Here is a 13,879-nt window from a genome sequence, read left to right on the forward strand (position 1 = left end):
TTGTAGGTCTATATAAGTGAGTATATACCATGTTTGTCTTTCTCCTTCTGGGATATTTCACTCAGAATGATCTTTTCTAGATCCCACCATTTGCCTGCAAATTTCATGATTTCCTCATTTTTGATTGCCGAGTAGTAGTCCATTGTGTAAAAATACCACAATTTCTGTATCCATTCCTCCACTGAGGGACATCTGGGTTGTCTTCCAGGTTCTGGCTATTACAAATAAAGCTGCTATAAACATGGTTGAGCAAATGTCCTTGTTGTGTACTTGAGCAAGTTTTGGGTATATACCTAGCAGTTGTATAACTGGGTCTTGAGGAAGCATTATTCCTCATTGTCTGAGAAAGCTCCAGATTGACTTCCAAAGTGGTTGTACCAGTTTACATTCCCACCAGCAATGAAGGAGGGTTCCCCTTTCTCCACAACCTCTGCATCATGTGTTGTCACTTGAGTTTTTTTTTTTCTTGGCCGTTCTGATGAGTGTAAGGTGAAATCTCACGGTCGTTCTGATTTGCATTTCCCTTATGGCTAATGAGGTTGAGGATTTCTTTAAGTGTTTCTCTACCATTCGATATTCCTTTGTCAAGAATTCTGTTTAGCTCTGTTCCCCATTTTTTAAGTGGATTACTTGGTTTGCTGCTTTTCAGCTTGTTTAGTTCTTTATGTATACTGGATATTAGCCCTCTGTCAGATAAAGGGTTGGTGAAGATGCTTTCCCAATCTGTACGCAGTCGTTTTGTTTTGATGACGGTGTCCTTTGCTTTACAGAAGCTTTTCAGCTTCATGAGGTCCCATTTATTGATTGTTGATGTTAGAGCCTGTGCTGTTGGTGTTCTGTTCAGGAAGTTGTCTCCTGTGCCAATGAGTTCCAATGTCTTCCCACTTATTCTTCTAACTGATTTAGTATATCTAGTTTTATGATGAGATCTTTGAACCACTTGGACTTTAGTTTTGTACAGGGTGATAAGTATGAATATATTTTCATTTTTCTGCATGTAGACATCCAGTTGGACCAGCACCATTTGTTGAAGATGCTATCTTTTCCCCATTGAATCCTTCTGGCTTGTCAAAAATTAAATATTCATAGGTGTGTCGGTTTATTTTTGGGTTTTGTGTTCGGTTCCATTGATCCACTATTCTCTTTCTATGCCAGTACCATGCAATTTTTATTACTATTGCTCTGTAGTACAGCTTGAGATTGGGGATGGAGATGCCTGCACAGGATCTGTTGTTGTACAGGATCATTTTGGAAATTCTGTGCTTTTTGTTTCTCCATATGATGTTGAGAATTTTTCTCTCAAGGTCTATGAAGATTTGTGTTGGTATTTTGATGGGAATTGCATTTAATCTGTAGATTGCTTTTGGCAGAATAGCTGTTTTCACTATGTTAATCCTGCCAGTCCATGAGCACGGGAGATCTTTCCATCTTCTGATATCTTCTTCGATGTGTTTAACTTCTTGAGTTCTTCATATATTCTGGATATTATCACTCTACTGGATATAGTTAGGAATAGTGCTACCTCAAGATCCTGCTATACCACTCTTGGGCGTATATCCTAAAGATGCTCCACCATTCAACAAGGACATTTGCTCATCTATGTTCATAATAACTTTATTACTAATAGCCAGAATCTGGAAACAACTCAGATGTCCCTCAACTGAGGAATGGATACAGAAATTGTGTTATATTTACACAATGGAATACTACTCAGCAATTAAAATCAACGAAATCATGAAATTTACAGGCAAATGATGGGACCTGGAAAAGATCGTCCTGAGTGAGGTAACCCAGAAATAGAAAGACACACATGGCATATACTCACTTATAAGTGGATATTAGACATGTAATATAGGACAAACATAGTAAACTCTGTATTCCTTAATATAGAGCTAAACAACAGGGAGGACGCTAGAGAAGATGGTTAATCCTCATTCAGAAGGGCAAACAGTATAGACATCGGAAGCAGGAGAAGACAGAGAACAGGACAGGAGCCTTCCACAGAGGGCCTCTGAAAGAATTTACCCAGCAGGTATTGAAGCAGATGCTGAGACTCATGGCCAAACTTTGGGCAGAGTGCAAGGAATCTTATGGAAGAAGGGGGAGACAGAAGGACTTGGAGGTGTCAGGAGCTCCACAAGGAGAGCAACAGGGAAAAAAAAAATCTGCTCTGATGGGGGCCTAAAGAGATTGATGTTCCAGCCAAGAAACATGCATGAAGAGGACTGAGACTCCTGCTCGGAGGAAGCCTATAGGCTGCTCAGTTTCTAAATGGGTTCCTTAGTAAAGGGAGCAGGGGCTGCCTCTGACATGAACTCAGTGGCAGGATCTCTGAACACCTCTCTCTGGGGAAAGGGGGGCAGCCTGGCCAGCACACAGAGGAAGGTGATGCAGCCCGTCCTGATGAGAACTGATAGACTAGGGTCAGCTAGTAGGGGAGGAGGAGCTCCCCTATCAGTGGACTAGGGGAGGGGTCTAGGTTGAGAATAGGTTAGGTCGGTGGGCTGCTTGAGTGCCAGATTCGAGCATGGTGTTGTGTGCATTTTATTCTCAAGAGGGCGTTACCTCTGTAAGGTCCACCCCAGGACCTCTTTAACTGAAATGAGAGGAACATCAGTTGCATAATGTGGCAGTGATGATGTTAGGTTTAAGAGTTCTGAGTGCTACTCCAGGAAGCTCCAGAAGACACTGAGATCGCTTTCATGCCAGGTTACACCTTGTGAAATATGCATTTACTTATAAAAGATTTTGTTTATTAATTGCTTGATTTTTATGACAAACTTGTTTGCTAAATAGCTACCAGCATGTGGGAGCATGACCAAATCCTGTCCAAAATAGATAGCATTATCTAATTTATTCATAATCTCTGTTTTCTCCATCCACATCTATTTACTCTTAACTACTTTGCTAGAAGATAAGTAATGGTTCTATATTTGTAAAGAGTCTTTAAATATATAGTCATTTATAAGTCTTTGGAAAAATACCCTTTTAAGATTGGCTCAAATACAGATTGTTCTCAATTAGAAGTTGTCATTCGTTCTCTCTACTAATGAGTTTAGTTTGCTATTTCACATTTACCAAACTGATAAATGAAAGAAATCAGGGAAGAAATTGTACAGTCTTTAAGTGCTTTGATTTATTCACATTTAACCCAAGGCATTTTAAAGTCAGGAAGATTCTTCATTCATGGCCTTTACCCAAATTATTTCCTCAGCAAAAATACAACCAACTCAGTACAGGAAGTGGTGAATTCCACTAATTTATTTCTTTAAGATAGGAAATAATAGCTGGTGGAAGGAAACGAGGAATCAAAGACATGCTGCTCTTTTTACATAGTTATGGACAGTGAGCTACCCCAGGATGGAGGGCCACCAGAGGTGGCACACACAGACAGCATGTCATCTTATACTGTCCAGAAGGAGAGGTATTTTGACCAGAGCCTTGTGTTTATTTAGCCTTTGGGCATGATTGAACAACCCACAGCAAGGCAAGATTCCCATGTGATGTAAGTTAGATTTTTTTCTAGTAATGGAACTTAACTTTGTTGTATAAATTATGTTCTTCAATATGAACTTACATTCCTTTGATAGGCATTTAAACATTCACATTATGATTTTTATTTGGTGAAAAAGTGAATATCTCTACAAAGGCTTGTATATATTTAAGAACAACATGGTATTTTGATATATGTATATACAGTAAAGAGGCTAACAACAGTCAAACTAGTAAAATACCCCTTTTCTTCTACGTTATCTTTTTTTATTTCATGGGAAGGACACCTGAAATTTATGTTCTTAGTAACTTTCCAGTATGCAATGAAGCATTGCTGCTAACCATAGTATTCCTGCTGTGTATTAGACCAGTAGACTCACATCCTACCCTCATTGACTGTAATGTTGCACCATTAGCATCCTTCTCATGTCCCCACCCCTAGAAATCATCATTCTATTTGGTTTCTATATGTTAAACTCGTTTAGAGTCTGCATATGCAGCATTTTCATCTCATGTTTCACTTATTTTACTTAAGATGATGCCCTTCAGGCTCATTCATATTATACAAATAGTTGTTACCAAAAACAAAGATAAGAAAAAATGTTTCTGAGTGGGTACAGAAAAGAGAAGCCTAACACATGGGTGCTGAGGAGAAAAATTATATCAGCAGTAAATTAGAAAAGAGTAAGAAAGTTCTTTGAGAACGAGAAGTAACATGAGGTGAGCCAGTGATTTTATTTCTGACTTCATAACCCAAGAAAATTAACTTGTTATTTTGAAGAAAAGTACTATATTCTCATGTTCACTGTACCACTAATCTCTGCTGAAATTATTGTAAAATATTCTAGTTAATTTAATAGCAAGGAGATTTGATTCATGGACTTAGTGAATTGTTTACAGCTGTGAAAATCAATAATTGGTTTTGTGTTGCTGAAACAAAATAAAAAGTGATCGTGTAACATTGTGTATATATAACGTACTATGCAATAATTGGTTGATTGCTTTATCAATTTCATTAGGACAGAGGCTTCACAAGAATAAGGACTGCTAGCTTTTCCACTTTTATATAGATGAATAAATTATACTACATATTTCTCTTCATATAATTTACAAATAGCAAAACATATAATTTTAACTTCTATTTTAATTAAAAAATTAAAAATCACAGTTAAGTTTTAAAGATTTTGTCCTTGTGGATCTCCTGTCCTCTCCCGGTCATACTAACTCCCCCTTTTATCATATGAATCCCTGCACTCTACTGAAGGTTTGGTTATGAGTCTCAGCATCTGCTTCCATAAGCTGCTAGGTAGAATCTTTCAGAGGCCCTCTGTGGTAGGTTCCTGTCCTGTTTCTTGTTTTCTCTACTTCCCATGTCCATCCCATTTGTCTTTCTAAGAGAGGATTGATCATCTTACCCTGGGTCCTTTTTCTTGTTTATCTTCTTTAGGTGCATATATTTTAGTATATTTATCCTATCTTATGGGACTATATAAGTGAGTATATATTATGTGTGTCTTTCTGATTTTGGGATACCTCACTCAGGATGATCGTTTCTAGATCCCACCATTTGCCTGCAAAGTTCATGATTTCCTCGTTTTTAATTGCTGAGTAGTATTCCATTGTGTAAAAGTACCACAATTTCTATATCCATTCCTCTGTTGAGGGACATCTGGTTTTTTTCCAGGTTCTGGCTATAACAAATAAAGCTGCTACTAACATGGTTGAGCAAATGTCCTTGTTGTGTACTTGAGCATCTTTTGGATATATGCCTAGGAGTAGTATAGCAGGGCATGCGGGTCCTCTATGACACTGTTTCCCCAACCATGGATATAACCTAGAACCCCTGCTCGGATGTAGCCCATGGTAGCTCAGTGTCCAAGTGGATTTACCTAGTAAGGGGAACAGGAACTATTTCTGACATGAATTCAATGACTTAGCTCCTTTACCGCCCTCCCGCCCCCCCGAGGGAGGAACAGCCTTGCTAGGCCACAGAGGAGGACATTGTAGCCAGTCCTGAAGATACCTGATAATCTAGGTTCAGATGGAAGGGAGAAGGACCTCCCCTAGCAGTGTACTTGGAAAGGGACAAGGAGGAGATGAGGGAGGGAGGGTGGGATTGGGAGGGAATGAGGGAAGGGCTACGGCTGGGATATAAAGTACATAAACTGTGATTAATATTAAAAAATAAAAATTAAAAAAGTTTTAAAGATTGAATGAAAAAATTTTTAAACGAATGTTTGAATAGAGAAATGCTGTGTGAAAATATATAACATGGAGTAAGGGACTCCACATCAGAAGATGGGTTTGTAGAGTATAGGCTTTCCCACAATGTTCCTCAAATTGGAACCCAAGTAGACAGCTTGCAAATTAGGTAGTCATTTCTTTTCTACTCAGAAAGAGGCATTTTTGTTCAGTCTATATTCAGTCATCTTACAGCTGGCCTATAATTTATTTTTGGATGGAGAATGTTGATAATGGTAATGTTATGCTTATCAGAAATTTTCCTTCTTGTGGGAAACTCCTCAGCCTGGAAATATTTTATCTGCAAGTCCAAGGAAATCTTTATCTGGTGTGCTGAACAGAGTGAGTGAAGAAAATCATGATTTGCAGAAGTCCTGCCATATATCCAGGAATGAACTCTGTCCTTGGCATCATGATAATCAGGCTTTTTTTTTTTTTTTAATGGGAATGAGACTGATTGAAACAAGGAATATTTTCTATTGAAAAAAATCCAGAAACAATCCACATACCTGAGACAAATAAAGTTAAAGCAAATAATTCAATAGCTTCATAGTACATTGGAAGAGTCTTACAATCATGATGATGTTCTAATTTTGGAATGTTCTCATTATCATCCAAAGAAGTGCCATGCTTCTTATCAGTAATTCCTCGTCTCCTTTGTCTTTAGGCCTTTGCTTTTGGTTCACTTTCACCTAGTATAAAATATGTTGATATTCCCTCCTTCTTACAGTATTTATCAATACTTTATCAGTTTTTAGAGCTGAGTAATATTCCATAACATGGATAAGTATTTCACCTATTGCTCTAAGTAATGCTGATTTGAATATTCATGTACATGGTTTTGTTTTAACACCTGTTTTCAATGCTCTTAGGTGTACACAGAGGAGTGGAATTACTAAGTCATAAAGAAACATGGTTTACCATTTTGAGAAACTATCAGGCTTTTTTCTAATGTCTCTATAAATTTAGATCCCTATTAGCAATGTATGAATACTCCAATTTCTTGCTATTGCTTAGTTTTTATTATTCATTTTATTGTAGTCACCCTGGCAAATGTAAAAGATTAGCCCATTGTGATGTCTGTTTATATATCCTTACAAATAGTAAAGTTCACCACCTATCCCTGTGCTTACAGCATTTATATTTCTACAGACTGTTTGTGGCATCTTGAAATTTTTAAGATCTGCAAGGTGAGAGCATTTAGAGAAGGGGCCCTTGAGAAACAGTTATGTGGAGATAAGAGCACAAGAATTTAACCCTCAATTGGATTTGTGCCCTCATAAGAAACAGAAAAAAAAAAAAAAAAAAAAAAAAAAAAAAAAAAACCAAGAGACTTCTTTCTCCCTATTGTATGAGGAAACAAGTGTCCATCTGCACAATAGGACATGGTCCTTTACCAACACTGAATCTGTTGGTACCTTTATCCTTTAATTTTTTTAAATCTCTGAATATTTCATACATGTAAACAAATGAAATGTGATCATATTTCCCATTGCCCCTCCAACGCTTCTTGCATCTCTGTCTCCCCAACACATCCTTTCCCAACTTCATCCCTTCTCCTCCTTTTCTTGATAACCCACTATGTTCAATTAGTGCTGGCCATGGACTTTCTGTGCTCCAGAACTATAAGAAAACAATAATTGTTGTTCACTTTACTCAGTGTTGTGATATTATGCTATTGAAATTCAAGTAGATAAAGACATAACAATTTTTTTGGAGCAGTGTCTTTTGTCCAAAGTCTCTAGATATCCAGTATACCAACACTATTTATAGAAAAATAACTGTCTCAGTTTTATATATGTGTCTTTAGCATGTATATGAACATTTATGTAAGGGCCTGAATAGGTCAGAGGTCAACTCATGATGGTATTTCTTCTATTGCCTGGCACCTTGCTTTTTGAAGCAGAATCTTTTTAGTGGACCTGAAGCTCACTGATGTGGATAGGGTCAGGCTAGCTAGCCAGTGACCTTCAGAGATTTTCATGTCTTCAACTACTCCTAGAATTGGGGATATAGACATGTTATATCAAACCTTGGTTTTACAGTGATGATGAGGATCTGAACTCAGGTCCCCATGTTTGCAAGCCCATTGCCTACTGAGACACATCCTCTGCCGTTCCTTTTTTCACTTTGGTGCTCTTGTTGAAAATTAGCATAATTTTGAGGGTTTATTTCTTAATCTTCTTTATTTCCATTCATTCATATGTGTATATATGTGCTTGTAAAGAATGATCTCTTTAACTGTTTATTTGTAATAAAATTTGAAATTTGGAAGTCTAAGTCCTATATTTTATTTTCTTTAAGGCTAGTTTTGATTATTATGTGTCCTGTGTAATTCTGTATAAATTTTAGGATGATACTTTTATTTAGGCAAATAAATCAGTATGAATTTTCATAAGAATTAGATTGGCTGTGTAAGTCAGTTTGAGGTATATAATCATGTTAGTGATATTATGTCTTATAAATTATAAATATGAGGTACTTTTCTGTTTAGAGCTTCCCTAATTTCTTTTATCAATATTTTACTGTTTTAATGGAAAAGTCTTCATTGTTATACATATATTTCTAAGTATTTAATGCTTTTCTATGTTACAGTAAATCAAATTATTTCCCCCTTTAACCCACCTACTCTTTTTGTATTTAGAATGTACTCACAATAATTGTACATATTTCTCACATATTGTACATATAGCGTGACATTTCTATATATTAAAAATATATAGATCAGATGAAGTAACTGATGTAGCCATCATCTCAAACATATCTTTGTAATAGCAAGAGTCAGGAATTATTTTATTTCTTTTTCAGATTGCTCCTTTGATTTTTGTATATTGCTATAGTTTGGATATTTCTCCTCCAAAAAGCATACTTGGAAACCTTAATCCTTACTGTACAATAGTAATGAAAGCCTCCACCCTCAAGACTAGATTGCTACTGATTATAAAAGGACTTAAACTCTGAATTTCATCTCTTTTTTCTTTCACCTCTTTCTGTCATGATGGCTCTCAACAGGTGCTGGACCCTTGATGCTGGACTTTTCAGCCTCTAGAACTATGAGCCAGTGCATTTTTATTTACTATAAATTACCCAGTCTCAGGTATATTGTTACAGCAGCCCCCAAATGTGCTAAGATATATATCAACCTTGCATTTGGAAACCTTGATTAATTGATTTGAACAACTGTAACCAATATGAGAAAAGATAGACTATATTTAAGATAAGCATAGACTCAAGACTATAAAATAGTTACTCTACTTGGTTATGTTTGTGACTATTAGTGCTTCCAAACTTTAATATTAAACACCTGAATTCTCCCCTTCTAACAATGCCTCAGTATATACCTAGGAGCTTTTATTTATCTTTCAAAATACAATTTATTTCAAGTTATAATACCTACACTACATCATTACTCTAATTCTACAGATAAGATGGGAGAGCAGGGTAAAGGAGTGAAGACTATGGCATTTGTGCCACTATTGCAATGGTTGGATTGTTTTTCCAGGCCAGTTTTTATTGTAGATTAAAGGATTCACTACTTGGTAACATTGGTGATTATTTTTATTCTTCAGTAGTAGTAATAAAAATAGATGTCTAAAAGATATTTCCCTAAAAGGGTATGGTATGCTCTGTTCTTTTACTGGTGATAATAAATAGAGCATTATTAACATCATCCCTAAGGTGTCAGACTACAAGTTTAAGAATATGTATAAGGCTCTGGTCATATAGCTGTGTAGGAAACAGTAACAGATAAGTAACCACATTCCTACTATTTTTCATCAGACTATTAGAGGATTTCCATTTCATAAGGAAAACATAAGAGACAACTTCTTTTGTCCTTAGCACCTTTTATTGAAGTATTACCCTTGATGACAATATAGCTGGCATATCAATGTCAGCCAAGAGGGGAATGGTGGAGGACACAAATGCAGAAACAGTAAGATTCAGAAACATAATAGCATTACATGGAATAGACAATTCCCCCAAATTGTACAGCAAATACTGATTCTTTATCTATATACAACACCCATGCCCACCCCCTTTTTCAGGATTTAATCTTCAAATAATACGATATCCTGCCACAGAATTATTATTGGCATACACAGCTCCTCTGGCAAAGAGAAGGAGCTGCCAAGTTCCACATAGGTAAAAGTAGCCAGAAGTACACCCAACTTCCATTTGAGGCTTACTACAAGAAAATCAGCACCTTCAGGGAGCCTAGAGTTGAGGATATGGTTCTGGTATCCCTGAGGCAGCTTTCTTGGCACAAGAGGTTAAGTGGCAAACAGAAATATGAATTCAGTCTTGAAAGGGGATTTTTACATTTCTACCCTCTTTCCTAGGCATCCAATTTCTCCATTTTCAGGGCTTTAATTTCAGCATATCTGTCCCATTCTCTTAGATTCCATTTGGGTATTTACTTCTGTATATTAGCTAAGTCTTCAATCATGGGATTTGATGACAGTCAATTATCCCTGGGGCAGTAGTAATCTTACATCAACTCTCTTGTATCCACCACCTTACTTTCCTATTCTTCAAAGAGATTTATGTAAATATTTGAAGGGAAAGAGTGGAAGATCAGTAACCTTTGGTGGGTGAATGTCAATATTTTAACCTACTTTCACACTGCTATGTTTTCTCAGAGGCCTAGGTCCCAGAAACCAAGACCAGAGAGAGATACCCCATGACAAGTACTTTGCAGCGATGCTCCTCTCTGTGGAAATGCCACAGCAGGAGTAGGGCATGCCAGTGTTAGTTTAACATACTGAGCTTTGTTACTCAGTATAGTTTTGAAGTTATTTTTCAAATACTTTTGTTAGTTTAGCATACTGAGCTTTGATACTCAGTATAGTTTTGAAGTTATCTTTCAGATACTTTGGAAAGTCAGCCCTGTATTCTCAATCCAACTGTACAAACTATTTTGAGGTGGAATGAATGACAAAAATGAGAATTAAGGCTGGGGTTTTAGCTCAGTGATACAGCACTTGCCCACTACACATAAGGCCTTAGGTTCCACCTCCAACAATAGCAAAACAACAAACAAACACAAACCACAGTTAACAGTATTTTGGTATCATCTACTTAAGGTACAATAAATCTATCAAAGGCTAAAAATACCCAGCCTATGGCCATGATATCTAGTAAAGTGACTTCTCCTTGCTCTACTAGAGTCAAACACATTTTAGAATGATAGAACATATAACTCTCATCCTAGTACAAGACATTTCAACTTCCTTATTGATTGTCCTAGGGCCCATTATTAAAAGAAGGTAAGGCCAGTGTGGCTTTTATTCAAAGCATTTCCTCACCTCTCTCAAATTTCCTTTGGGTAAGTTATCAGCTGTCCTTATAGGGTAGCACAGAACAGCATAACACAGCATAGCACTGCACAGTACTTCACAGCACACCATAGCATAGCACTACACAGCATAGCAAAGCATAGCAGCTACAGAGCTTCACTGCTCAGTATAGCTTAAGGGCAATGTTTATAATAACTTGTAATCTTCTACTTGAGGGGAGAATGGCAGGATTGATATACTAACAGTGCTTATTATAGAGGCAGCAATACTAAAAAGCATACCCAGTGACCCACAGGAAAGGTTACTGCCCATTTAGAATACCCTGCTAACCAAGATTCTCCCACAGTTGTCAAATACAGCATGAAGAGAATGGAAGCTAGTGACCAGCATTTTCAGCAGCCATGACGTTCCTTGGCAAATTCTTTGGTTTAATGAGGTAACACTGCAGCTGCAATGAACCTCCTAGGATCCTGAGGAACTCCATGGTAACAGGTAGTGATGCTGGAGTTTGGTTTTGGGGGGCTTCTATGGTATTATAAGGGGATAACATCAAGAAATGTACCCAGTTAGTAAGAAACAGAAGATTGAGCTAGATAAAAGGATGATTTGGAACGAAATCCCATCTTGCTATTGCCCCCTGAATGCTTTTCCAGGATAGAAGCTGGCTATCAATGTCAGGTCTTGGTAAAAGCAACAACTTTAGTTCATTGTACCTTAATCTCTCTTACCTCTTTTACTTTCCATAGTTTCAGTTCTCATGATCAACCATGGTCTGACAACATTAAACCATTATATTATAGAGTCAAACAACTGTTAAAATTTAAATTATGTGCCATTCTGAGTAGTGTGATGAAATTCTGCTCCATCCCACATGGATCATCAATCATCTATTTATCCAGTGTATCCATGCTATATAGGCGATCTCTCTTTAGTTGCTTATTATTCCCTTCAGTGATGATATTAACAATTGTGATATATACAGGCTTTGGTACTATCCAAGATTTCAGGAGTCCGCCAGAGAAGATACTTTAGTATATAGGCCCGAAGATAGATAAGGAGGGATACTCTATGTCTAGATCTTGGATGGATCATAATTTGTTCTAAGGCCTGACCCTGGCTAAAAATACTCATAGCTTTGGTTCCTTGAGCTAGCCACTGTTGTTTTCTAACAATTGTTAGGAGAGGGCCTTACACACTCACCCTCATTCATTCATGTAGCCTCTGTTTTTCAGTTTTAGGAGAGTATTCTGGTTTCAAATAGCAGTTAGAAAACACTGAATTCTACTCAAGAATGATAAGGTTAGTGTCACCCACACCTCACAGAAGCACATAGTCAAGCTATGGTAGGGAGGCTATGAGTTCAAGAGGAGAAATTTCTTAGATTCTTGAAGCTAAGAAATAAACGGTAGGAAGGATTCAATGCCCTGGCCCATGCTTACTTAGCCAGGGTGAACCCAGGCTTATGTTTTCCTTCTGACTAACTTCCCCCTCTCTAACTTATTTTTTTCTTGCCTCATTAGTTAAAAATGAAAAAGAAACCATAAGAATAAATAAAATCAAAGACCATTTAAAATATAACAAAACCCCCTTTCCCAATAATGAAGCTATATCCAGAAGTCAGCTGCAATACAGATATTAGAGGCTCAGAGAGCAAAGCCCTGGCATGCAACTACTAGTGACATCAGAGCAACATACAGTATAAAGTAGCAGGCCCATCAAGTGAAGATGGGGTGAAGGCCACAGTAAGAATGCTATCAACTAGCTATTGGAGAGGGTAGACATGGAACCACTTTGCTTAAGTCTGGCTATTACTGGAGGGGAGGAAGGATACGTGGACATACCTCACTTTTGCTCCCCTTATATACAGCATCCCCTTCTGTGCCTTGTGCTGTGAAGTTTGGGTGAAGCCCTGAAACTGGTGTGAGGTGAATGTAGTCAAGTCAAGCAAATCTGTGTGGAAAATGGCTAGCTAGCTCACTAGCTTCAGGGAAGAGGAAAAACTGCATGGGCAGTTTGGCTCTGAACCTTCAGAGGGTAGTGTGGTGAGGGAGAGTTTGTGAAGTCTTTGGTGTCTTAGTACAGAGATGAAGGCACTTTTTCATTCCCACTCACTGGGAAAGAGCATGGTAGTATGGCCACACCTTGCTGTGGCTCTATAAGGTAGAAGCTTGAAGCCTTCTCAGGCTCTCCTTGATGGCTGGCCAAGGCAGACAGCTGGAACCATCTGTAATTTCTATATACTTGGCTACCAAACTGCTACTGAAGATTGAAGGCACTTTGTATTGTGGATGAGCAGAGTTCAGTGGCACACTCCTAGTAGAATTAGAAATTGCTGGGCCCCAAGTGCAGGCTCTCTTTGAGGCATCTAAGCTGCTCTTCCCCAAGCTTGATCTTTTCCTCCAGCTCTCTCTGTTCAATGATGAGAGCAGATTTCATCTTCACAAAGTGCTGGTAATCTTGGAGCTGGTCCTGGGGCAGGTAGCGGGAGACCATGCTGAACACCAGTTTCTCCCTGCGGTCCACGTGCTCCTTCAGCTCCTTGGCATCTGCCAGCTGGCTCGTCAGCTGCTGCTTCTTCCCTATCAGCACCAACTGGGGAAGCAGAGGACCAATTAAAGTCTATCCCAATCACCAGGCATCTGTGCAGCAGTCTTTCACCAAGGAAGCAGATACAAAGCAGCTATGCAATCTGCTAATTAATCAGCCTTAGATTTCCTACTCTGAAGTTTGCCTTCATGTACAAGCACCCCTATCTTGTAGCCAGAGGAAGACAAGCATGACAGCAATTTTGGACAGTGGGTGTGCAATTACCTCTTTCCATCTCTAAGGCTGTCTTGAAACCATGGACT

The 13,879-nt window shown here is 38.0% G+C and overlaps 1 protein-coding gene across 3 annotated transcripts in view; it reads right to left on the reverse strand.

Moving 5' to 3' along the window:
* Positions 1–9,558: 9,558 nt before the first annotated feature.
* The window catches only part of Shroom4 (shroom family member 4), a 220,990-nt gene continuing 216,669 nt past the window's right edge, over positions 9,559–13,879 (reverse strand). For all 3 annotated transcript variants that reach the window (XM_060375749.1, XM_060375750.1, XM_060375751.1), the window contains one exon: positions 9,559–13,622. In XM_060375749.1, coding sequence (XP_060231732.1) covers positions 13,353–13,622 — 270 coding nt within the window. In that variant the 3' untranslated portion in view covers positions 9,559–13,352. The remainder of the gene's footprint in view (positions 13,623–13,879) is intronic.

Source organism: Meriones unguiculatus, chromosome X (assembly GCF_030254825.1).
Source record: "Meriones unguiculatus strain TT.TT164.6M chromosome X, Bangor_MerUng_6.1, whole genome shotgun sequence".
In the NCBI taxonomy this organism is placed as follows: Eukaryota; Metazoa; Chordata; class Mammalia; order Rodentia; family Muridae; genus Meriones; species Meriones unguiculatus.